Source organism: Telmatherina bonti (genome assembly GCF_933228915.1).
Source record: "Telmatherina bonti genome assembly, chromosome: 6".
Lineage (NCBI taxonomy): Eukaryota > Metazoa > Chordata > Actinopteri > Atheriniformes > Telmatherinidae > Telmatherina > Telmatherina bonti.
The window spans coordinates 36362674-36388336 of NC_136624.1; the positions used below are offsets into that span (position 1 = coordinate 36362674).

Here is a 25663-nt window from a genome sequence, read left to right on the forward strand (position 1 = left end):
CTCAGCTTGACCAGGAAGGCAAGGAGGGTTACCTGCCAGCTCCTGCAGCTCACCACCCACTGGTTAGATCCTCTTTACTGGTCAGCCCACCACACTTGGCTCAGCATGTAAAGACAGGACAGGAGCTTGACCACAAGTGCCAGGGATGCCCACTGGAGGTGGGGAGGAGAGAGAAGGAAGAGCGGAATAGGGTGAAATAGAAACAAGCTGAAAGGAAGGACTCTCCAAGAGATTAATTTTTTCTGTTTAAAAACATACGTATAATAAGAAAGGCTGCTTATAATAGATCTGTTTAAGTCTGAAATGTTTGTTGCTTCACAGGAATGGAAATGTTTTGCAGCTATTAATGTTGTCCTGACCTTTTTTTCCTGAATGCAATTAGACAGAAGAAGAAGATGGTTGTTCTCTGGCTGCTGCAAAGCTCCACATAAATACAGAAGAGTGTCTATCAGCAATTGTTCTCTTAGCCATAATATATTCACTAACCCACTAGCGCTTGTCCTTCTTCCATATGTTGGATATTTTCATCCATTTCCAACATTTTAGCGCAGATGTTTGCTGTGGGAGGCTGTGGAAAGATTGTTCACAGCGTTTGCATTTGCCTGACAGCCCTACAGCTACTGCTTTACAGTCTGGTTTAGCAGATAAGTGGGCATTTTTGTGTGGCTTAGCTGATATGCTCAGTTGAGTTTGAATGGATTTTAATATGTTTTGTGCACATATAACCAGATCTGTTGTATTGTGTCATTTCTTCTTTCTCTTCCAGGAATCACCTTCAAGGCAATCTATCTCTGCTTGGCTTGGAGGTCTTCTAGAGGGTTGGACCTCCTCGCTGTCATGAAAAGTTTGGGGACCAACCGTAACAGACACCTGTCTGATTCCTGCGACCCCTCCACTGGCCACCCGGAGGCCCTCTACCATCAGAAGACCAGCACGCTGCCACGCAGTCCTTACCTTCTGAGCCCCACAATGGACCACTACGGCTCCATGGACCCCCACCTTTACCCTCCAACAAACCCAGGCTCCCTTCCAGCAGAATGCATGTTGCCCCTCAACAATCAGCTGTCCAACAGCAGCACCTTTCCTGGGATTCACTACAACTCCTATGACCAGTCGGACTTCTCTCCTCCTGGGGACAGTATTGGGGGAATAAGCACAGGGACCATGGGAACATCCATGTCCATGGGCATGGCGACAGGCTTGGGCATGGCAGGACTGAGCGGAAGAACACCAATGATTACAAGTGGATCTGCAACTATATCACACCATATGACCAAGAATCAGGCCCCACCTGGTATGATGGAATTTGACAAACATCTGGCAGGAGGCCATGACGGATTCAGCACTTTGCAGTTTCATCGAACATCCGCTGTCGCTGCTGCCAAGCAGCGGACAGACAGTCCCGGTCGCATTCGTTACATGCTACACTCGGTGCAGAAGCTCTTTGCCAAGTCCCAGTCGCTGGAGAGCCATCACATGAAAGGAAATGTCAACGGACGCTCTACGGGCAGCGGTGGAGGCTCATCTGGCACCGAGGATGGAGGGAAGCATAACCGAAGAGCCAAAAGTAAAGACCGAGGCACAAAATCAGAGGCAACTGCTAAAAGACGGCCAAGATCTAACATGTCAGGTTATTGGAGTTCAGACGATTTGGACAGCAGTGATTTGAGCAGCTACCACAACACCATGGCCATGATGACTCTGGGACGTCCAGCTGGTTATGAGAGCCAGGGAGGTCAGAACCGATACATCCACAGTGGCTACAACACGATCAGCTCTTCTAAAAGCAGCAATGACATGAAGTATCAGGCCCTTCCTGGTCCTGGAGGTGGAGGAGGTGGTGGGCTAAGTGGAACAGGGGGTATGTTGATGAATGATAATGACTATATGAAAGGAGGGTCTTGGTCCACCTTGACTATGGGCCAACCAAGACAAGTGATCCAAAAGGGCTCGGCTACTCTGGACAGGTCAATGCTCAAGTCCAAGTCTTGCCAACAAGAACTAACCTGCAACTACCTGCAGGTTGGACGAAGGGTGAGCTTTTCCGACAGGAAATTCATACAAACATAGTCTTAGTATCAATTACACCAGAACAGCGATAAGAGACTATAAGAAAAAAGGTTAATTTGATTAATGTAATGATGCCTGCAGGGCGATTGGAGCAGCACGTTGGGCCGCTGCGGGGGTGCCAATGAAATCCCATGTCGACGGATGCGCAGTGGTAGCTACGTGAAGGCAATGGGAGACATGGAGGACAGCGATGACTCAGAGGGAAGCCCCAAACCCTCGCCGAAAACTGCTGCTCGCCGCCAGAGCTACCTCAGGGCCACCCAGCAGTCTCTCAGTGACCAGCTGCCTCCACGCAAGTAAGAGAAAACACCTCGACACCGAGCTGGGCTTTATTATGAGGGAAACTCTCAACAAATCCAAATGAAAGTGTAAAGAAAAGAAACTGTTGCAGTCATGATGAGAGTCTTTGGTTATATCCTTCGCTAGGACATAGTCGATAAAAGTGTTGATTTTTCTCTCCATTCAGCCCACGTCTATAAAGGTTGATTCGCAAAACCCCTTAAAAAATGAAAAGAAAATAAACCAGCCAGGTTTTGTGCATACAGGAAGGAAACCGTCATGGCCAGCCTCCTCCTGCCAGTGTGCACAAAAAACACACAAGTACACACAATCCACGCTGGGCTTACTCACGCATGGAAGTGGTGTCAGACTCCCCATTGTTGTCCACATGCCAGAGTTACTACCAAACCTCAGCTGCGATGTACATTCACGTGCATCTCTCTAACTAAGATAATACAGGAACTACACTGTAGATTACACAGTGTGACACTGACTTTGTTTCGCCGACTTCATTCTCGTCAAACGGCCTCATGGCGCTCGCTGACTGTGCTTTTAGTTGTTTAGTTATGGAGAGTGTGACGCATCCTTAGAGGGACATACAGAAGCTACTCGACTGGGACTCCTTGTGAATTATGCATCTAAGATCTAACACGGTTTTAAAGTGTCATCAATGTCTAAAACAGACAATGGAGTTACACACCACTTTCATTATTCATGATAATGTTATACATAGTCATGCATTTACATGTAAAGATATTAGTAAATGCACTCAGACACATAAAATCAGTGCAGTCATCACGAGCAGTAAAAATAAACAATTAACTTCTTAGGTTTACTGGTAAGGAATCTGAACATGAATGAATGCTGTATTTCTGTGGAAATTTAGAAATGTAGTATTTATTTATTCTACCCTAGAGCATGTTTAATGCTTACCCTATTACCCCTGCCAATCTCTGATGGTCCAACCCTACTTTCTTCCGCTCTGCACCCACCTGATTGGCATGAGCAGCAGAACCCTGGATTACACCTTGTTGCAGGGGGAGCTGGATGCCCTGTGGTCTCCACTCCACAGTGTGTCCTCTCTCCACCAGCTGAGCAGGTCAATGAGCAGGTCAGTGATAGGTCAGCAGGCCTCTTCTAAGGGGTGTGGTGCAAAACACTTGTGATTGGATGATCTGCTGACAGTGACGTTGCGCTGCAATCCTCAGAAAAGGCTGCAAGGTGGAAACGCCACGTGGCCAATTCATGCCCAGCTTACTTCTGTTGAACCATCTGCCAAAGTTGCTGAATTAGTCTTTATACGATTTATACGATTTTTCAGCCATGCTACTATCACTGTGTGCCAACAAAGACTGTTGAACCTGGTTAGATTTCTCTCTTTATGTTAGATCAACCTGAACATGTTCTTTGGTTTTGGCACCGTGATGTCTCTGAATGCACATACGCACCTCATCTGATGTCACCGGCTTTGCATGCTCAGGCGCTGTAATATTTGATGCAAGAATGACAAGAAATTGAAAGTCAGACTGTATCTGGACTTATCAGTGGGAATGGGAATGAAAGGGATGTCTTAAACTCTAGATGTTGCTGGTTTTGCTGATCGCTCATTTTCTCCACCGATCCGTGTTTTCCTCCTGCTTCTTGGTCATTTAATGACATCATCTCTTTCCTTATTATATGGCAGATGTTTAGCTTCTTAATCTTGTTTTTACTCTCATCTTACTCTCCTTTCCAGCTGTCTTCCATCACTCAGAGAGCTGTCAAACAACCGCAGCCTGGATAACCTGGATTGTATCGGAGGAACGGGACCGTTGGCGCCATGGGATGACGACGACTTTAGCCAAGCCTGCAGCACCTTGGGCAGACGTAGCTGCATCGGTCAGGTCAGTGATTACTTGGAGGATTGACTGTTTGTGTCTCTTTTTGACTCAATAGCTCAGATTATATCCTTTTATGACATGCACATGATATATTTCTGACTTATGACTACATTTGCAGTGGCTCATGAGCCACATCACTCAGCCCTCTGCAAACTTTTCATTTTCAGACCTCTTCGTCTGTCTTCAGCTGCACTCTGTAATTTACATTTTACCAGATAAAGCTCAAATGGCTGCAATATAACGAGCTCTTAGTGAACAAAGGATCGCCATTTTTAACTCTCACACATTAACGTTATGCCCAAAAAAAGACAAATGAGTGACACTGATCGTTTTAAGTCTAATTTATCTACTTACAAAGGAGCAATTAGCCTCCAAATGACAAGGTCACTGAGATGAAGATCGGCTGCATGAAGTGGCTCTGATCTCCCTTGTAGAAATGAGGCAATTATCGCAGGATTTGAGCCCAGTGTGTGACAGGTTGCTGCATTATAACACATTTGCCTTGTAAATGAATTTATCTGTTCAACACGCACTCAGAGGAGCACACCAAAGCAGAACTGTGTTAGTCAGGCTGTGTCATTTATCCTTTTTCCAAAACAGAATTGATTTGAAGAGGAAAGAAGTAAAATTAGCTCCTGTATACCCAAATCTTCCGCCTGACTGCTTAAATGCAAGCAGGCATAACTGTGCCATTCTCTCCTTCATTTCCCTCTTTTTTTGTGCTGACGCTTCTGCATTTTTTTTCCATTAACAGTCAGTGAGTCATCAAAACGCCATTACTCAGCCTCATTTCTGTCAGTAAACAGACAGCAGCTAGTCTGGATCACAACCTGCAAATGGAGACTCTCAGATGGTCGACTTAATACTGTATGAGCTTTGCAGGGCAGAGCGGAGGACAACCTGGTTACCTGGCATGGTTAGCTCATGTGCTTTACAGAAATACTGAAACATTAGAAAACAAAACAGATCATTTCAGATGATAAACTAAAGAAAAAGGGGGGAAAAAAGGACCTTAGTTGCAAAAAATACGATCAAGTTGTGGACTTTTACATAAAAACTAGTGAAATGCAGCTGAGAACAGGAAGGTCTTTAACCTGGATGTTGCAGCAGATCTGAGGCTTTCTGGGAGTTTGTTTCAGACATGCAGAGCATAGAAGCTGAATGCAGCTTCTCCATGTCTGCTTCTGATTCTGGGAACTGATAAAAGACCGGATCCAGATGGCCTGCGGGGTCTGGTAGCTTCACATTGGGTCAAGAGGTCACGGATGTGTTTTGGTTCCAAACCATTCAGAGCTTTATAAACCAGCAACAGAACTTTAAAGTCTATCCTCTGACGGACAGGGAGCCAGTGTAAACCAGCAGAAGCAGACTGGGCAGCTCAGCAATAACTTCTCACACATTACTACCATATCAGCACGCTCTGTGAACTGTGCTTCATGATTCAAGGCGGACTTTGCAAATACCCATAGCTGGAGCTGCCACTGGTCAGCTTGAGCTCACAACACCAACAGCAGCATCTTCATCTCTTCTGCTCTAGTTGCGAGACCTGGAAAGGAGTCATCACTACGAAGACCGCAGTTCAGATTCAACCTACAGAGATTCCCGTTCCCATTCTCAGGACAATCCAGAGCCTCCAGATCTGCCCATGCCAACATGCTTCCGGTCCCGCAGCCATAGCTACCTGAGAGCCATCCAGGCTGGTTGTTCCCAAGACGACGACACGGCGTCCATCGACTCAGGCTGCTCTCCACCTCCTGACTCTACTGTTCGCACATACAACACCAACACTGGTGAGTCTTTCATTTCCATCTTAGTTCTGCATCAATAAATCCGTTTTAAGTGGAAAACAGAAGAGTTATTATGTTACACATTGTGATAAATACACATTTATCTAATTCAGACACAGATTCTCTGCTTATGAACTCTTAAGATTTTTTTTCTTTTTGTTATTTGTCAACGCTTTTCTAGTTTCACACAATCTCACGGGCTCAGTTCTTGCCTTGTTGTGTATTTCCCCCCATCATCCCTCTGAATGCCCTTCTTAACTTTACACTGGTAGGACGCTTGTCCCCCAACTTGCCCCCCAAGCATTTTATTGAGCTCAAATGCAGCCTTTTTTGCCCATACTAGACATCCTTTCTACACAATGGAAGACATGGAAAGAGCAGTTTGCCTCTTACCTGAAAGCCACTGGCTTGGACAAAGCTCCAAAGGACAAACAACTTGCAATTTTTCTTCAACGCTTTGGGACAGACAGACCACGCATCATACCCCCACACACAGGTAACAGCTTGAAACCAGTTCCCCTCCCCCCTAAAAAGGTTCAATACCCACATCAGTTTGTGGAATAATGGGTGGAAATAAAAAGATGAAAAAGGTTACAAATATCTGTCCATGAATACACATGGACAGATATTTGTTACTTTGGTCACTAATTTGAGATTAATTTAGACACATCATCCTACTTTGATCATTTAATGGTAAATTTGCAGAATTAGGGGGATCATGCATATGTTTTATAACAACCAGTTACACAAAGACGTTGTCTGTTGATGGATTAATGTGCATTTACTGCAGTTATTTATACCACACAGCATCCACTTTGTGACGCTCTTCTCCAGCCTTTTACATGGAGCAGATGCCACCTTCATGCTAAGCTTTTCATGTGGATTTTTTCAGTTCTTTTGAAGCATTGCTGGGGATTTTTCTTTATTTGCTTGCTCTAATTTATGCTTCAGTTGTTTAGATAAATTGAGCTTTTTTCAGCATTGACTAATGCTGGAATTGTAAATTAAAAGAGCGCAAAGTATTTATATATTTGGTCAAAAAGAAAATTAAAGTTGCTTAAAATGTTTTCTGAGTCCTTTGGGTCAACAAAAATCCTTTGCACAAGCCACTAATAGTTTTAACTGACAAAAAAGTTTCTGTTCATATTTTCATTACAACATTCAGTTAAAAGACAGGAAACAGGGGTTAGAGTTCATGTAGAACAGGAAGGGAGGAAAAGACATCATTTACGTGCTTTGCATGCGTCTCCATGCACACACTTGTGTGTCTGTGTGAAAGACTTGAATCATTGATATGTTATAAACTTTGTTGTGTGAAGGCTTTGTGTTGCTTTTGGTAATAAACGAGTTTTATACATAATAAGTCATTGAAAAGTAATATTAACGTATAAACAGAACAGATATAGCCTATATGGGGTTCATAGTTTAGCCCTGTGAATACATTAAAAATGTAATTTTGGTGATGAATAGAGCGAGACTACTTCTGCATAGTAACACAATAATAAACCTCCAGATAAAACTCTTCCACGCGCCTGCGCTGTTATGATTATCTATATTATAAACTGCCCCCAAATCTCTACTTGCACTTGTTGCAACACTGGAGTGAAATTGTCCGAGGCATCTTGAAGGCATCAGTGACTGTGTCACCACGCCTCCGTGGAGTTGCTCCCAAACCGAACCCGGTACCGGTGTCCTCTCCTCCTCCGCGGCCACCGGCGTGACCGCGCACGCTCACGGCGTCTCCGCGTCCAGCTGCCTTAAACTGCAGAGCAGCTCCAGTGTTGACAGGAGACTCCGCAGGGCTTCAGAGCAGGGTAAGAGACACATTTCCCCGCAGGATTACTTTCCGTAGCCTGACTGCATGCAACGCAACTCAACGCGACACCTGAACGCGCCGCAATGCTGCGTTTAAAGTCCGTCAGGGACGCGCTCCTCATGTGTTCATCTGAGAACTGCAGCTGATGTCAGGCGTCCTCTTACGTTTCACTGCTATCGATTTGCCTTTATCAAGGAAAAATCACCTTCACAGGTATGTTTGTTTGTTTTTTAAGCTGCCCCACTCGTGTCTCCGCGTGATGGCATGCAGCGTGGATGCACAACAGTTTGGCTGTTGTCATTAGATCATTGATTGAAGTAATGGTCATGGTGATTAGAAGAAGTAGTGATAGTTACAGGCAAGGTTGTTTGTTTTTAGTGTTGCTTATTGGATTACTCTGCTCAGACAGCAGCGCGAGCCTGACTTTACTGGGAAATGGAGCATCCCAATCTGCCTCATCCAGCTCCAAATGCACATCAGGCAACACTTGAGCCAATTAGCAGATGTTTATTTATTGTTGCTGGTCCAGCAGCTTAAGCAGGACTCAGCAGCTTCTGGTTGTTTCACCACATCTAGTTTAATCTGTTCCTAGTTTTTCCTTCAACACAGTGGTTTGAGTCGCAGAGGCATACTGGTCTGTGGCCATTGGCCCAAGACGAGGAAGCCACTTTGTGGCTTTGCATTCACATATGATCAAATATTCCTGTTTATGTGAATGTTTGAGGGTTATTTTCTTTCATTTATTGACTCTACAGCCAGGATTTAATCTGGTATGTGGCGTATAGATAACAAGCCAGCACTGCATTAGGAAGACTTTAAAAAGAGATTCTTACACTGGTGAAAGCCTGATTTTAGTGCAGTCTTGGCGCTGTTGGAGATGGTTTTCAGCTCCTAGAGCATCTAACTGCTAATTGTTTTCTTGGCTTCAAAGTTGTGCCCATGAACCAGGAATCGCAGTGGACAACAGAGTTACTGCCCAGATGGCATGAAAACAGCAGCTTCTCGGTGCCCACTCCAGATTCCACATGAACATTTTGGCACAAAGACTCCATTTGTTTGGTGGTTAAATTCCCCTCTAATAAGCAACTGTGCTTATTTTTACTGAGCTGCACTTTTCCACAGTTTCATCCTCATTAAAAAGTTTTGTAAAGTAAGCAAATCCCAGTAGTACTGATCATAAGACATGCCAGTTGTACTATTTGTCTGTGGCACTACTTGCTTTGTTTGCATTTTGGGAGGGGCGGGGGGGACTGTAGCAGACATTCAGAGCTAACTGGATTCTGATTCAAGGTTTTTTGGTTCTTAAGCTTGGCAAATTATTCTGTGTGAACAATGTGGTGTGGTTAAACTCCAAAGTTTGTGTGAAACCGGTCTGATCTCTCATACGGCTGATCTGTGCATGTCACTGTTAATCCATGTCTGAGTCCACACGGCAGCCAAAACGCTTCAAAACGTTAGAAAGGATCCCAATGTTAACATGTACAGTTTCATCTTCTTTATGTTTTGATAGAATAAAATCCAATAAATGAAGATAAAAAAAATTTAATAACTGTATGAAAAATGTATCTTTTCATCAGTGTTAAAGAATTTAAAAATCAGCCTAGTGACTGGACCGCTGCCTTCTGCAACCAGTTGATCAACTGGTTTACGATGTGATGCCTGCAGATGGTCTGTTTACACATCGTGTTTGAAGGCATCCTGGGTGATCTGATAACGAGTGGACTGCACTGATTATGCATGTTCAGAGTTCCTCACATTCATCAGAGAGGCTAATTTTGAGTTAAGGGTTAGGATCTGCATGCAGATGAGCTCGTAGCCTCAGTCTGCTGTCATTATTCAGACATTAACACATGTCAAGTTCGCCTGAGCTGCAGAATTATTTTCAGTAAGTTCAGTTCTGGGAGAGACATGAGAGGCGTTTGAACCCCTGCGACTCCCAACATGTCACCAGCAGACTCTCGGCACAGCTTTGGAGCTTTGTGTCTAGCCGCTTTGCTTGCTGAGTCTGCAGAAATCAAAGCCATGCAGATTTTTGTGAATGAGTCATCCAGGATGCATCTTTGGGGTGGTTTGAGTTCAGAAGATCATAAAAATGAGTCTGAATTTCATCTGAGGACACATTCAGGTCAGATCTGTCCTGTACATAGCGCTTTCCACTTCTCGTTGGATCACCCAGTCAGGATGCCAGTACCAAGGCTGAACAGCCAGATAATAAATCATTTTTGTTGGTGTTAGTATGTAAAAATATGACATTTCTTTTATGTCCTACTTGCAGCTGTTGCACATCAGCTGACATGCAGTATTCTTTGTGAGCTCATATTGTTTGTGACCGGCTTTAGTGTTTTATCCTCCCTTTAATCTCCCCGTCTGATGTCTGTTCTAATGTCAGGGCTTATTTTTCTCTCCATAAATCAGATTCTTTGGCATTAAACTTAAAGACACACTAAGCTTCTATTTCCAGTCGCTGTTCTGTTTGCAAACACAGCTTTCAAACCTTTTTTTGTGAAGCGCAGCAGTGACAGAGAACTAATAAGCTATGTGCAGCTGTGGAGCAAAGCGGTAAAAACGGAAATAAAGTTAAAAACTGATGGTCTCCTTGTAGTTGGTTGTATTGTAAAGCACATTTAAAATGTGCACAACCCTGCAAGAAGGTGTCATTTCCCAGACGAGGGTGGAGTTAAACCAGTGAAGGGGGAAAAGCAACCCTGGGAAAGTCCAGGAACGTCACAAATACACATCCAAAGATCACAAGGCAAGATTTAAGGGATTATTTCTGAATGAATCAACGCCTTTTTGAATGAAAATGTATCACTGATGATGTGTTAAACCATCAGTGCTTCATATGTCCCTTCTCATCTGTGCTTTTTACTGGTGAGTCCTCCTTCTTATATGTTCATGTTTAGGAATGAAGCTAGGCCAGAGGTCTGGAGATGGGCCAGTGTAGGAGTGGTGTGGGTGTCATCTCTGGCGTTTACAGCGTTGCTGGAATGTGACTCTGAGTGGATTGGAGCAGGTTAATATGTGGTGTTGCAGGGTTGGTACTTATTACGCTTGCCAGGTATTGTGTTAGTGCACACTCACAGATCACTTTAGTTCCATTCATTCCACCAAACAGGTACTGCTGAGCAAAACATGCTGAGAAGAAAGCTGGGTTTGACACGAATGTTGCATGAAAATGTTGCAGTAGTTCTGGGTAGCATCTTTCCGTGCTGTCAGAGATGTTCAGTCACTGTTTGAGAGCAAATTCCAGCAGGAAGACTTGCGTTGGGTCACATGAGTTTTCCATTGAATAATGAGGCAGGATGCTGAGAAAAGGATTACGACGAACAACAACCGTTTTGTTTTCAGTGTTTTCACAGCAGCTCACATGTTTGCTTCAAGACTTTCTCAAAATCCTTGATGACTCTGACATTTTTGGTCAGCGCATTCAGAAAAAGCAGCGCAAGGCATTAACAGTCACAATTTATGTGAAATTCAGACATAATGTTGATAGTTTGGTTTCTGCATATCCACAACTTATGCAGTCTGTCTGCAGGTTTCTCAGTACAAGCGGTTTGTATTAGGAACAGTTGCAAGAAATTAAAAAAAAATATGCAGAAGCTTGTTCAAGATTGCAATGACAATATTACTTATGAAGTAGAACATTTAAAGAGCACTTTGCAGGTTTACCCCCCCCCCCCCCCCCCCCCCCTCCCCCCCCATCTTAAATATGTAGAAAGATATAGTTGAAACCAATGAAAGATATAGTTGGAACCAATGTTGAATAAAAACACATTTATTAATACACTATTTTGGGCTTCTGAAGTAGTTTGTTTGAATTTTACTTCTGCTTCTATAACTTCAAGACAGGAAGTGATGTAGGAAAAAGGAGACGGTGTTGTGCTGAAAAAAGAACCCCTGCTGTGAAAAGCACTCAGTAAAAGCATCTCGCCTCTAGATGGCGTGTATTCATTATTAACATTGACTGTATTGAAAAGATGGCAACTCCATGATGTCAGCCGCAGGATTCTGATAAGCTGAAACGAAGCTCACTGGGCGGTTTCAATCATCGCCATCTTGGCAGCGTCACGCGTGTCGTCTCTCCCAGAAAATACAAAAATGGGCAAAGCGGTAGAGATGAGAGGGGTGCTGTGAGCGTGGGGGTGAATGATTGACACCTAGCAAACTCTGACCTGCCTGTAGCTAAAAGCTAACCAGGCTAACATGGAGCTAATTCAAGCTAACTTGCTAATGAAGCTAAGCGGGCTAAAGCTAAAACAAGCTGTCAGCCGGCTAAAAGCCACGATTTTGCCACATTCTGTTTACTTATTCAGCAGGATATCAGGTACCTGTCAATCAAAAGGACACGCCTCTAAATATGCCCAATTTTGAGATTAAATTACTTCTAAACAGAATAATTATATAAAAAAATTAAAAAAAAAAAAAAAAAAAACCACTCTCCTTACAGAGTGTAAACCTGATCTATTAAATCTAAAATGTTTTTTTGTACCAGGCTGTAAACATGTTTATTTCTGTTGTGAATTCGGCGTTAACATGGGACTCTATGGGAATTTGCTGTTTTGGAGCTCCTAGTGGATGATGGAGGAACTGCAATTTTTTACTTTTAACCTCAGGAGGTTGTTGCTTAATTATTGCCATTAGAGAATAAATACACTCTATCTGCAGGTGAGATCCTGTGTCTGCGTTTCTTGTGATTGGGTGCTTTTAACGGCAGCTGTGTTTTTTTTTTTTTCTGTCTCTCTTCTTCTACGCCACTTCCTGTCTTGCAGCTTTAGATAAAGTTGTAAAATTCTAACAGAAACTACTCCAAAATCCCAAAATAGTGTATTTATAAATGTGTTTTTATTCAACATCAGTTCCAACAATATTTTTCTACGTACAGACTTAAAGGGGTTTTAACCTGCAGCGTGCTCTTTGAGTCTGGTGTTAAACTCAGGTATATTCAGCACCTGTGCAGGCTGGTTAGTTGTAGATTAAGCAGAAGTTCTTCAAAGAGGAACACAGCCCTCATTTCTATCCATGCTCTTTCAAGTCGAAATACCATCCAGTTTCCTTCCCGAGAAAGGTCACAGCGCTTGTCCTCGTATTCAGTTTCTTCTGTTTCTACTGTTCATCCAGTAAAAACTGTCAGAGATTATATAGCAGCTGCATTGTTTGTGATGCTGTGCTGCAGCACTTTGCCTTTAAGGTGTATTTAGTCTGAGGAGATGTCGGTTTCCTCCATGGAGTCTTTTGTACTATGAGTCTTTCCATGATCTGCATGGGAATTCACCTTTTTCTGTTATTTTTTCTTGCTTTTTAGGTCAATGAAGTTGGTTGAGTATGTGATTCATGATTAAAACACACAAAGTTTACTCCATCTGTGCTCATTTGAATGTTTTTTAGGATAATGTACTCGGATGCACAGTTTACATCATGAATCTCATGCAAGTAGTCGTACTTTCTAATTTTTACCAATATTAAACTATAAGGAAAACTTCGTTGTGGTCTAATTGTTGCTATTATATGCATATTAAATGCTTTAGTAGACTCAGAAGAAAGCAAATAAAAAGTACAAGCTGTGGCTGTGAATAATTGTTGCTGAAAAGGCAACAGCAGTGTTGTGCGTGCAGATACGTCCATTTGAGCAGTACAATCTGCTTTTCATGTTGCGTGATGGACTCATGGCCTGCTTTGTGGATTCATGTAAGCCGACATAAAAGTTCCATCTATAAGGAGCTCAGCTGTAAAATGCTCAGCCTGTATAGGACGTTACCATGTGATCGCCATCAGCCAAAGGCTAGCAAAGCTTAGGGGCTGTATAGACAATGAAACACAGAATGAAGCCATAACGGGGGAATTATTTCATTGATCTGATATTTTCCATGGAAGAATGGTTGGTTGTGTAGCATTACTCTTTAATAAATAAAAAGCTGAATCATCTGTTGAATAGTGATTTATAAAATAAATATATTACGCTTGGCACAAAGAGAAAAGACAAGAGTAAACATCCTGCAGTTTGTGTTTTGTTTCTTCTAAACAACAAACTGGATCGCAGTGATAAACTCCTGTCTTCAGGATGGGAATGGTGAGACCCTGAAAGAAGGACCCACAAACGTAGAACAGATTGGACTGGATGTAAAAATAAATAAATAAATAAATTGCCTTTTTTCCTGTTCCATATGAAGCTAGACACATTGGTAGAAACAAGGTTTTAGTGCAAGCGGCTTCTTTCCCTTGCAGCTGAACAGCCCCACATCATGATGCCACCATCACCATGGCAACTAGAGACTAAAGTCTTAAACTCTACTTACTGAAAACCTCAATAAAGCTCAGAAGAAAGTTCTCTTGGATTTCAGCCTTCAGGTTCAAAAGGTTTAATTATGATCTCCTGGATCATGGTGATGTACATATAAAATATGCAACATTCCTGACTGATTTCCAGTCGTCTTTATGTGATCTGAGTTGATCATTGTGTAAATCTGAACATTTGTTGGCACAGAGAGGCCAACAGCAGGTTTAAACGTGGCAAGTCAACATATACAATCCTTCAAATTCCCTGAATTTCCTGGAATTTACAGTCTGAATGGGTGTTTTTCTATAAAGAAATACAAAAAAAAAACCTCAAGTGTTAAGTTTCCCCATTGCAACACACCTGATTCAAATCAATGGGTTTGACATCAAACTCTGCACAAGTCAAGTTTATTAAGTTTGATGTGTGTCAGGTGTGTTTCCCTGCTGCAACACACCTGACACACAAGGAGCCGCCCTGATTTAGATTCATAAACTGAGCATGACTTTCTTAACTTTGCCTAAATATTTAAGTTGCCTTTTGCTTTCTGTATGTTCATTCTGCCAGAGACAGACAAATATCCTAGAAGGTGTCTTACTGCAGAGATGTTTCCATCCATCACGTTTGGTTGTTTTTCTTTTCTCTCCAGTTATTTAAAACCTGCAGCAACGCATCCTGCTGTGCGACGGGAACCTCGGACTTTATGCACAGATCAGCTCAGTGGTCAAGACCCCTGTCTGAAGCGAAACTACATCTTTCTCTGCAGCACCTTGAGATTTTACCCTGAGACTGCATTGCATGTGAGGCTCAGCCAGACCTCCGGAGCTGCTCCAGCTTTTCAATGCTTTTTTCTAGTTTGGCTTCACTTTACTGGCTTCCCGTTTGCTTTAGAGATGATTATAAAATCATGTTTTTTGTGTTTGAGTGCCTCCACAGTGTCAACCCAGAATATCTTTCAGACCTTCTACTCTAACCATCCTTTCAAACTAGAGGAATCCTGACAAGTTTTTCTGCAGCGCATCGAGCAATCATTGTCACTTGTTAATGAATCAGCTCTTAAAACATATTTTTTCTCTTTGGCTTTTAATTCAGTCGGACATGTTGGCTTTTGCTGTTATCTTATTACGCATTTTGATGTGTGTCCAGTTGTTTGTGCTGCTTTTAAAGTGCTATAAGAATAAAACGAGTCAGATCATACGGGACGCTAACAAACAATGACGACTGTGTGAAACGAAACAATTTTTACAGCACGTTTCAAAGCTTTATCTCCGATTTGTCTGACTCTACATCGTCTCTGCACCCTGGTTTGTATCTGGTCCGGCCTTTAGGAGTGCTGCTGTTCACTGTGCCTCCTGCTGTCAGCCCCTGTTTGCTGATGAGAATCAGGTGCTGAGTGAATCTCTGCTGATTTGATCGCCTGTCTTGTGAGGTGTGATCTTTGTGTGATTTTGTTGAGTTACCTGCATGAGGGGAATGCTTGTCCTGTTATCTGTCTAATTTGATTTTCTGCTCGACGGGATGCTTTGTTGATTATGCAGGCGTGCGAGCTGTCATGCGACACGGATCCTTTGTGAGAACGTGCAGCTTTGCTCTGGGCAAGCTGAAACAACTCGTTAGTCAGCTCTTCGACTGATACTGATGAGCGAGTTTTTTTTTAAAAACCCACCTGCATATTTTCCACAGCACTTGGCCGTAGATCTCTGCCATATATAATCCTTTTCTTTTATCCTGAATTGCTGCTTTTTTTGGTTTGTTTTCAGTGTCTACATGTATAACCACCTGTAAGAAGACTGCTCCCCCACCAGTGCCACCACGCACAACCTCCAAGCCCTATATCTCGGTCACAGTCCAGAGCAGCACAGAGTCGGCGCAGGACAACTATTTGGACCAGCAGGACAGGAGGTCAGAGGTCAACAGCCAGTCGAGCCAGGCTCACAGCAATTCCTCCGACAGCCTCGACAGCACACGTGCCAACAGCCTGGCCCGAGGTATTCCCCGCCCACCTCACATCATCCCCACGCCCATCGCGACTCCAAGAGAGCCTATCGCCGCCTGCACGGCCAACGCTTCCACTGAGACGAGTGACTCGGTAGTCCAAAATGAATCCCTAAAACTGGGATCTAATAAAGGGAATCTTGTAGCAGAGGAGCCTTTCGTAGCACCGGTACCCCGACGGAAACTTTCCTCCATTGGCATCCAGGTAGGGGGCAGTGGGGAGGGGAGCGGTTTGACTTCTGTAGCACAGCTTGCAGAGCTCTGTTAGTGTTATTGCTGAACACACCAGCACAGTTGATACCAGGCCAAAGTCCCACTGTTGTCTGAAGTACATCACCTGGAGTTCAGATGTGACTTGCAAGCTAAAGGCCTCATTACTTTGAGTCGTACTCTGTCATTAGCTGGATGTGCACTGCAGCGCCGCGGTCAGATATGCAGCAACGTTCCCCTCAAACATAACTTTCTGTCCTCCAGTTACTGCAATAACCGAGTTTTTATGCATTTTCCAGAACCTGGAAGTTTTCTGCGGCTTTAGTCACGTCAGCTGCACGACTCTGCTCATGTCAGAGTCGTGCATGACTTTCTAACCAAAACTTAGAAGTCATGGATTAGTGGATAGTAAAGGAAAAAAAAAAAAAAAAAAACCGCTCCTAGTCACATTTTTTTAATCCTGCCTTTTTTTTCTCTTTCATGTTGTTGTTTATTCCTTTAAGGTTGACTGTATTCAGGAAGTCCCACGAGAAGAGACCCCCCCACTGACCAGATTTCAGTCAATTGGAGTACAGGTGGAGGACGGGTGGCAGTAAGTCCTCTTCCTGTCCTTTTAACAACGTGAGGAATTTCTATTATAGCCACACACTCTCCTGACTGTTCTCTCCTGACAGGACCTCTGTGGATGTGAAGTCATTCTGAGTGTCGTGTGTGTTTTGTTGTGTTGTGTGACGATCAAGCGCATTCCTGTGAGCATTTACTATTTAAAGGTCCCCTCCAGATATGTTCCGATATTAAAAGTTTCCTCTTTTTTTCATTATTTGTGTTTATTTATATAAATATTATGTTTATGAGCTGTATAAGTTCAGAGTTTAAGATGAGAAAAAATATTTAAATCAAAGTTCTTGGTGTGATCAGTTCTCTTGCAACATGGTCTGGTTTCCACATACCTCACCTCAGTTGTGCATTGGACCAGAACAGCCTACTACTTAACTGGTAGGTTCTTATTTCAGATCTAAAGTGAGCCCAGATGAGCTTTCTACGTACATCAGGTGAATTTTAAACCGCGCTCTGCTCTCCATCTTTGGTTATGTATGAAAAAGGATCCAAGCTTCGCTGACTAGATGCTTGTTTTTCCATTGGAGGGATCCTTTAAATACATCTCTGCTTGCTGTTGAGACCCTTGTTGCAGTGCAGTTTAGTGCTCGTTGTGTTTTATTGCCACAGAATTCTCAGGATTCTTTATCCTGCATTTTCTTATCTTTGTACATTTTCAGCAGATCAGCTGCTTGCTAGATTGTTGACTAAATACACTGTCTGACCAGAAAGAAAACTCACCGACTGTGTGAATCAGATGACCCATGTGTTGCTTATCTTGGTCACATCTGGATTCAGCAATATGAACTGTACAGTTCAGCTTTTTTTTTTTTTTTTTAAAAACAATTGTTTTGGTTTATTAACTTCAAGAAGTTCAGTTCTAGGAGTTAAAATGCAACCGATGCTTTCAATACTTTATGTGAAGCTGAGCCAGCACTGTACGGTGACACTGAGACACTCCAGACTTCGGATTGGTTCAAGATAATCACCACATATAGACATAAACAACTCCACACGCGCTAACACACAGTCCATGACGTTGTTTAAACCGCACACAGTTTACAGCAGGGATCACTAACTCCAGTGTCCTGTTTCCTACTGTAACACTTGATTGGAATGATGTGCTGCTGCAGGGAAACATCCAGTCCCTGCAGGACAGCGAGCCTTGAGCACCAGAGTTGCTGATCCCTGATTTAAATCCAGGATCTCTGTTCTGCATGCGGATGGCACATGGAAACATGGCTAATGAATACATGAGCATGTTTATGACATCTTGATCGATGTTTGTTTCTCAGCTGATCAGAGATGAGCTCTGCAGCACTTGTTATGATCAATATTCCAACCACGCAAAGCAAAGTACCAAGCGGCAACCTCCGGCGGTTTAAAGTGAAACCTATGCGGAAGTGCGTTAAACTGCAGTTCCCCCTTCATCCACTAGGGGCTACAAAACAGAGCAAATCCCCATAGACTCCCATGTTAAAAAGGCCAACTTCACGGCAGAAATAAACATGTTTACAGCCTGGTTCAAAAGTCCATTTTCGGTTTATAGGTCAGGTTTACCTTCATGACAACTGTGGGGGGAGTGAATTTTTTTCTAAATCTCCCGTTTTAAAGTAATTTAATCTCGAAGTTCGGCATATTTAGGGGCATTTCCTTTTGTTTGACCGGTACCAATCTCCGGCTTCAAGTAAGAAGAATGCAGAACAACCGTGGTTTTTAGCCGGTTAACAATGTGACTTAGCTTTAGCCCGCTTACCTCCGTTAGCTGGGTAGCTCCCGTTAGCTCGGTTAGCTTTTAGCTACAGAAAGCTCGGAGTTCGCTCGATGTCAATCATCCACCATGATGCTCACAGCTGCCCTCTCAGCTCCACCTCTTTGCCTATATTTGTATTTTCGGGGCAAAACAACGTGCATGACGCTGCCAACATGGCGATGGTAGGAACCGCCCACCGAGCTTCAATTCAGCTCTTCAGAAACCTACGGGTAACGTCACGGAGACTCCGTCCATCTCTTTATATACAGTCTATGCAAAGTATCCACTGATAGCAAAGGAAAGCCATACCAAGTTGTACCGTACCATGAAATAGCAGTTTTCACCACCACCAGGAGTCATCTGACTCGGTTTGTTCAAGGCTGGTTCAAGGAGGAGAAAACATGTTCTTACATGAACTGGACACCACAGATTCCAGACCTCAATCCCAAGGCTATTTGTAAAATGCTGGAGAGGACTTTATGCAGCAGCGCGACTCTCCCATCATCACTCCAAGATCGGAGTAAAAAACACCATAATAATCTTGGTTCATTGAGATGATTCCACAGTAAATGTGTGTCATATTCAAAGCTGAAGATGATCCAACAAAATTTTCTCGAGTGACTTTTTCTGTTGGTCAGCCAGTGTGTTTTTATTTTGCTGCCTCTCAGTCGTGTCAGGTTGTGTTTGAGAAGGACCAAAACATGGTTGATACCCTCTCCGTTCAGTCTTCTGCTTCTCATCTATTTTTGGTTTCGAGCTCATTATTTTGTTTTTGTTCGACTCGGCTGCTGTTTCCTGACTGATTACAGAAAATGGAGATAATCAGACAGCATTGTGTGGAGTCTATTCTTTCGTTTGCAATGTGGAGGCAAGAAGCTCTCAGGATGCTAGTCAGAAAGCACAACCCCCCTCCACCCCCTCTAAGAATCTAATATTTGATCGATCCTGTTTATTTATATCTGCATTGACCAGCAGAAATGACTCGGGGTTGAAACTAAGTGGCGCCTTTTTCTTGATTCTTTTCTTTATTGACAAGGTTGGTGTGTTACAGCGAGTGTCGCCTTATTTTGTTTCAGGCTCAGTCGCTCCAGTAGTATGGCCTCAAAACAAGAAACAGACTCGGACACACAGGACATCTCGGTCATCTCCCATATCAATAAAGCCAAACCCTTTGAGAAGAAAGTCATGGTCAACAGTGCCAGCCAGTCCATGAGCTCCCCTCCTGGACAAGACTCATTAGGCAACGGAGACCCCTCTGGAGACGCATCGTCCCCTCCACCGCCCAGGCAAATCCTCAACCGCTCCACCACACGAAGCAGCTCCTCCTCTTTCTCCGAGAGCCTGGACCCAGCGCTGGACCCCTCATCTCTGCCGCCTCCAGACCCCTGGCTGGACAGCGGGAACGGGAACAGCAGCAGCGTAACACAGATCGGAGGAGGAGGGATGCTCTGTCGGAGAGACGGCCACTGGTTCCTGAAGCTGCTGCAGGCCGAGACGGGACGCATGGAGGGCTGGTGCCAGCAGATGGAGCAGGAAACCAAAGACAACCAGCTCTCAGAGGAGGGTAAGACCTCAGGTTCTCTCTGCATTTACCTCTATGCCACCTAGAGGCAGTTAAAATATATTTTTCCATAAAAAACGTTGAGCTTTATTTGAAGCATTTTGGTTTGTTGAAGCTTAAAACGCTTCAGTTTAATCCGAGCCCAAATTCAAGACCGACGAGAGACGCCTTGCTCAAATCTTTTTGCTAATTTTGGGTTTGAATTATAATAATGATAATAATGAATGTACCATGTTCAGCGTTGTTTGGCCCTGAAATGGCGAATCAGAGCCGAATGCGCCGTCAGGTCAGTGCTGTAGTCTAGAAGACATATTGACATGTCCTCAGGCGGTCCAGCTGTGTTTGACTTTAGCTTGTGGTGCAGAGCCCACTTTTGGAGCTCTGCCTCAGTCCCTACAATCAGTCTTTCAGACAGACCCAGCATGAAGGGGATGAGGCCATAATACCTGGGGTTACCACATACAAGCAGGCCTGTAATCTCCAGAATTACACAAATCTAGTCTGGAACTGATTAAACCTCCAGATTAGCGCCTCAACATCAGCCTGAGACACAGCAGAAAGCACACATGCAGATCATAAGAAGGCTTCGGATGCTCAGTTTGTATCAGAAGTCCTTCATCAATAAGTGGACGAGGCCTTCTGCTTCAGTGTGAGCATGGCTTTGTTGAATATTTAAACATTTGTGATACGTAGTCTGCGTTAAACCTGCATTCCAAAGCTGGGCTTCGTCACACTGCAGTCTGTTCCAGTGATCAGAGAGGAGTCAGAAGTAGATGTTTGTCCTCATTTTGGTGCAGCTGAATAGTATAGCTGAAATATCCCTCTAAAGAGGATCACTCCATCCACTGCATTGCAATCCCCTTCATGCCACCCTGCAGAGCCTATTGGTGTGCATGCACCTATGTTTGAATATCTGTGTGGTCTGTGTGGTTGTTTGCAGGATGGCGAACACTGTTTACCTGCTGAAAATGTTGCTGCTGCAGTGATGCATACTTATGTGTACAGTAGCACTGTGTTTCCTGACTGCCTGCCTTTTAAAAAATACAGGATGCGTCTGAAAAATGTACAAATAACCTCTTTTTTTTTTTCCGTTCACTGTAGTGCTGGGGAAAGTTCGCAGTGCCGTAGGAAGCGCTCAGCTCCTAATGTCTCAGAAGTTCCAGCAGTTCCGGGGACTGTGTGAACAAAACTTGGTGTGTATCGTGTCTGTCTCTGACTCCTCACCCTGCAGGCTCGCACAGACATGAAACCGAGACTCGCAGCTGGTGGCCAAAACCAAACCCGGTGTTTTATTTTGGTTTTTCTGTCCTCAGCCTGTTCTGCATGCCTTGATAATCATAAAAAGCTTTAACGCAGATGAAGCCAGCTAGTCTGAGAACAGCCATGATTGGCAGCACATTAGGCATCATGCAGAATCTGTCATAAGGGCCTACCAGCAGAAAACAAGAGCTTATAATAAGCCAATTCCTCTCAGGTGATTTTGTTTTAGTTAAAATGTCATTTGGCAATTTGTAGCCCACAACCAGCACATGAAATGTTGGATTATGTGTTAAGCATCGCACACGTGTGACTGGTGTTTGGAGAGAGAGGTCAGAGAAGTGAGTACAGCTGCATAAATGTGATAAACAGAATTTATTCAAAACAAACACCAGCGTGCCTGCACAGGGTGCTGCAAACAGTAACTGTGTCAGAGTGAAAGATGTCAGTACAGGAGTTTTATTTCATGCAATTAGACCAGTTTTCTGTGTATGTATTTAAAAAACAAACATACAAAAAGAAAAAAACAAACAAGAGAAGGTGGTCCATGATGTTAGCGTGTTATTACTTAAAACATTAAATTCAATCATATTACTAATGTAAAAAACTGGCACTATTAAATCTTCTGACTTCAAATACTTTGTGGTAATGGGGTAATATTTTATAAATATTCAGTAAACTAAACTCTGAAGTAAGGCCTGTTTTTCTTCTTTGGTCTAACGTTCATCTTAAAAAAAAATAACAGTTTTACATCTCCCTCTAGTGGTGAACATGAGAAGGGCAGCAACATGTCTAGAAGTTGATGATGCTTCACCAGGAAAACCGGTGTTTTTAGTCAAAACTAAAACAAAGTTTACAGAAAAATAAGAAAAAAAAAAAAGAAAAAGCATCACATATGTCAAGAAGAGATTAATTAATAAATAGAAATACATGTAAGTGACTAATTCTGTGGCTTCTTAGTGATTTTTTTTTTCCACCCTCATTTTTATTAATGTGTATTCAGTCACAGTGAAACAAAAACACACCATCCTCCTCAGCTGACTAAACGTCAAGGAAATAGAAACCATGACACATTCCCACCCAACAAGCTCCCAACAGGTACCAACCACTCTGCTGGTCTCACATTCTGACCAAACATTTTTAGAGCTTAGCCTTGTTTTTGTTTTTTTTTTATTAGCCAAAGCCGATGTGTAGCTGACTGTCATGGTGTTGAAACTAAGCTCTTCCCCCCTGTTTTTCTACCACTCTGAAGTCAGAGCATCCACTTAAAGGCTAATATGTCAGGAACCATTATCCATTGTGCTGAGCTGTTTAAGTTCTCTTCGCACCAGGACAGTGGATGTGCTGGTAGATTTGCCAACCGTGACCCATAACAGAAGGTGTTGTGGGATAATAGTTTCTGACTTCTTGATTCACATTTTAGTCAAAAAGGTCAATCTGAACCAAACAAGACAAATAACCAGGACAAAATAAGTCTTATTTTTTCATGTAAGTAGACAAAATGTTGCTTTCTGCCTTCTGTTACCTGTCGTACATAACTCATTTTAATAATTCAGTTAGCTTTATTATCTGGTGATGCTTTTCACTTTCAAAGGTTTTGTGCACTCGTCATGCTAGCAGTAACTGTTATTCTTCAGTCACTGTTTCTTCATTTTCATCCTCCTCTCCCTCCCCGGTCAGAATGTGAACGCCAACCCACGGCCCACAGCCCAGGACCTGGCTGGTTTCTGGGACCTGCTGCAGCTCTCCATTGAGGACATCAGCCTCAAGTTTGATGAGCTTTACCATCTCAAGTCCAATGACTGGCAGTCCGTGCCATCTGCAGCTGCCCAGTCACCCCCTGAGCGGAAGGTACTTCCCACCCATGCAGCCCAGTGCCCTGGCTGGGGTAGGAAAGCCGCCGAAACCGGCCTCTCTCCTCCCACCACCACCACCATTTCTTCCACTCTTTTTCTTTTTCCCCCTTCGTAAAACGCCATCCCTACGTGGGATGAACTCTAACAGGGTCTCCCTGTCTAAAGCAGAGGGGCCGCAGAGATCCCCATAGGCATGCATGGGAACAAACCATCTCAAAGAGGGCTGATGCTGGTGTGCGTTTTAACTGTGAAGCTCTGCTTTGAGCATGCATGCGTCATTTTCTGATGTTTGTGCTGCTGTGGAACTGCACTGGCTCATGTGACCGAATGCAGTTTTGTTTGTTCTCTTTTAATGTCTTTTTATGTGTGTTTGGCTTTTTTTTATGTTATGAATAACAAACGTTGTTGTGTCTGTTGTTTCTGTGTGCAAACTGCTGCAGCCGAGATGCTTCGTGTTGTTCATCGCTTTATGTTTTGGCTGTGTCCTCTTGTCCTTTCAGTGTTTTTCCCGTTCTCATCAATTCATGTTACCATTTCATGTCTGAAATTGGTCATTCAAATGACTGATCTTAATGTTCTCTTTGAAAGATGTGTGTCTTTGTTTTCTGTTTAGCGTCTTATGTCTGAATGATCAGCTTTGGCGGTTCTGTTTGTCCGGTCTGAACAGAAGGAAACAATAGTTGTCATGTGTTGGATTTTCTCACTCTACTGTCTTTTTCTCTTCTCCATCACACCCTGCGTCCTCCTCCGCCATGTGTGACGCCTCTCCAGGACGAGGAGAAGGCGGCACCTCCGGCGTCAAAGAAGGCTGGTAAAGGACGACCGTCGCTCGGCCACGAGAAGAGCGCCGACTCTTCATCCACCTCTTCATCCGCCTCGGCTGAAAAGCAGAGACAGGAGGCTCGCAAACGCCTGCTGGCTGCCAAGAAAGCCGCCTCATTTCGCCAGAACTCGGCCACAGAGAGCGCAGACAGCATCGAAATTTATGTCCCCGAGGCCCAGACTCGCCTCTGAGAGAAACAATGAGGCGGAAGGGTCATGGGGCAGATGAGTGTCAGTCAAACATCTGGATAAATGAGAGGATTTTTTTTTTTTTTTTTTGGAAACGCAGATGGGCTTTCTCAGTGAAGATGACAGGAGGAAAATATCCAGTGGATGGGGTTTATGGGGTTTTAACATTTACAGTTGAAGGCTGGGCCTGCTGGAAACTTTTTGCGGACCCAACAGATGATGAAGCACGAGACTCTTCGTTTGAAGCTGCCACTGAAGACCTCAGCTGATGAACACTGTTCTTTCTTCTTACTCTTCTTATATCAATAAAAAGTCTTAAAGTATTATCATGACAAATATAGGATAAAGAATCTATATGGAGACCGTTTTAAAAGTTCCTTTATCTTGGCTATAAGATTTCTGAAGCAGACAGAAGGTAAGCGTTACTCTCCTGTCTCTATTGCTCTCTTCCCAGGTTCACTGGCCATCTTGTAGCTTTGCACAGCACCACCTTGTGGCCATCATGCACACTACACATCCACCTACAGTGTGTACTGTACGTCTTGTATTGATTTACTTTTGTCATCCTTTGACTTATGTACAGATCCATTGAAATCAGGCTTTTCTGGATAGTTTTGGTTTGATGAAATTAAAATGCAGATTTGAAGGGTAATTTATATAGTTAGATGTGGTGTGATTCCTCCGAATTTTAAGACTGGGGGGTGATCTGTGAATCGCTTTAATTATGGTTTTAAATTTAAGCACATCCTGATATTAATAAGCAACATGCACGTGGATCTGTAGTTTCAGGGCAATATACTATTTTTATCTTTTGCTTTTATCTTTTAAGTTCCTTTTTTTATTTTTGTGTTTGTAACTACAAATTAATAGATATTATAGGATTTTTATTTAATTTTTAAGTGCTTTTTTTAACCTCACTGAGCATGAAAGGAGCACATTTGAATTAATCAGGCTTTTCACTGAATTCATGCAGAAATAAGTTGGGGTTTTTTTTTTTTGTCTCCCACTGAAGATCAGTCCAACTTTAATCCCCCCCCCCCCCCCCCCCCCCCCCACAGACTGATCACCACACTAAATACCCAGGCTGGTTTTTAAAATTAGGAAACATCTCTTATTAAAGCGTTACATATGTTCATATGATTGTGTTTTCATCATTTTTCTTTTTTCTTTTTTTTTTTTTTTTTTAAGACTGCAAAAGCCAAAGATGAATTTCACTGTTTCTGATTCATCTCACACCCTGAACCGTCAGGAGCAGGGAACTCCACAGTTGACTGTGAAAACAGATGACCTGGACAGCAGCCGCAGTAACATATGTATTAC

The 25663-nt window shown here is 43.2% G+C and overlaps 1 protein-coding gene across 2 annotated transcripts; it reads left to right on the forward strand.

The window, feature by feature from the left end:
* The first annotated feature begins 575 nt into the window (after positions 1 to 575).
* Positions 576 to 25370, forward strand: dlgap4b (discs, large homolog-associated protein 4b). Of its 2 annotated transcripts, none has more exons than XM_079242455.1 (11): positions 576 to 2034; positions 2152 to 2366; positions 4085 to 4232; positions 5767 to 6019; positions 6360 to 6512; positions 15864 to 16303; positions 16812 to 16900; positions 19735 to 20222; positions 21321 to 21412; positions 23157 to 23327; positions 24104 to 25370. In XM_079242455.1, the coding sequence occupies exons 1-11, from the start codon at positions 838 to 840 to the stop codon at positions 24344 to 24346; spliced, it is 3489 nt and encodes a 1162-aa protein (XP_079098581.1). In that variant the 5' UTR covers positions 576 to 837; the 3' UTR covers positions 24347 to 25370. The 2 variants fall into 2 exon arrangements, with proteins under 2 accessions (XP_079098581.1, XP_079098582.1); XM_079242456.1 differs by having other exon boundaries at positions 23157 to 23364; positions 24104 to 24284.
* The last annotated feature ends 293 nt before the right edge of the window (positions 25371 to 25663 follow it).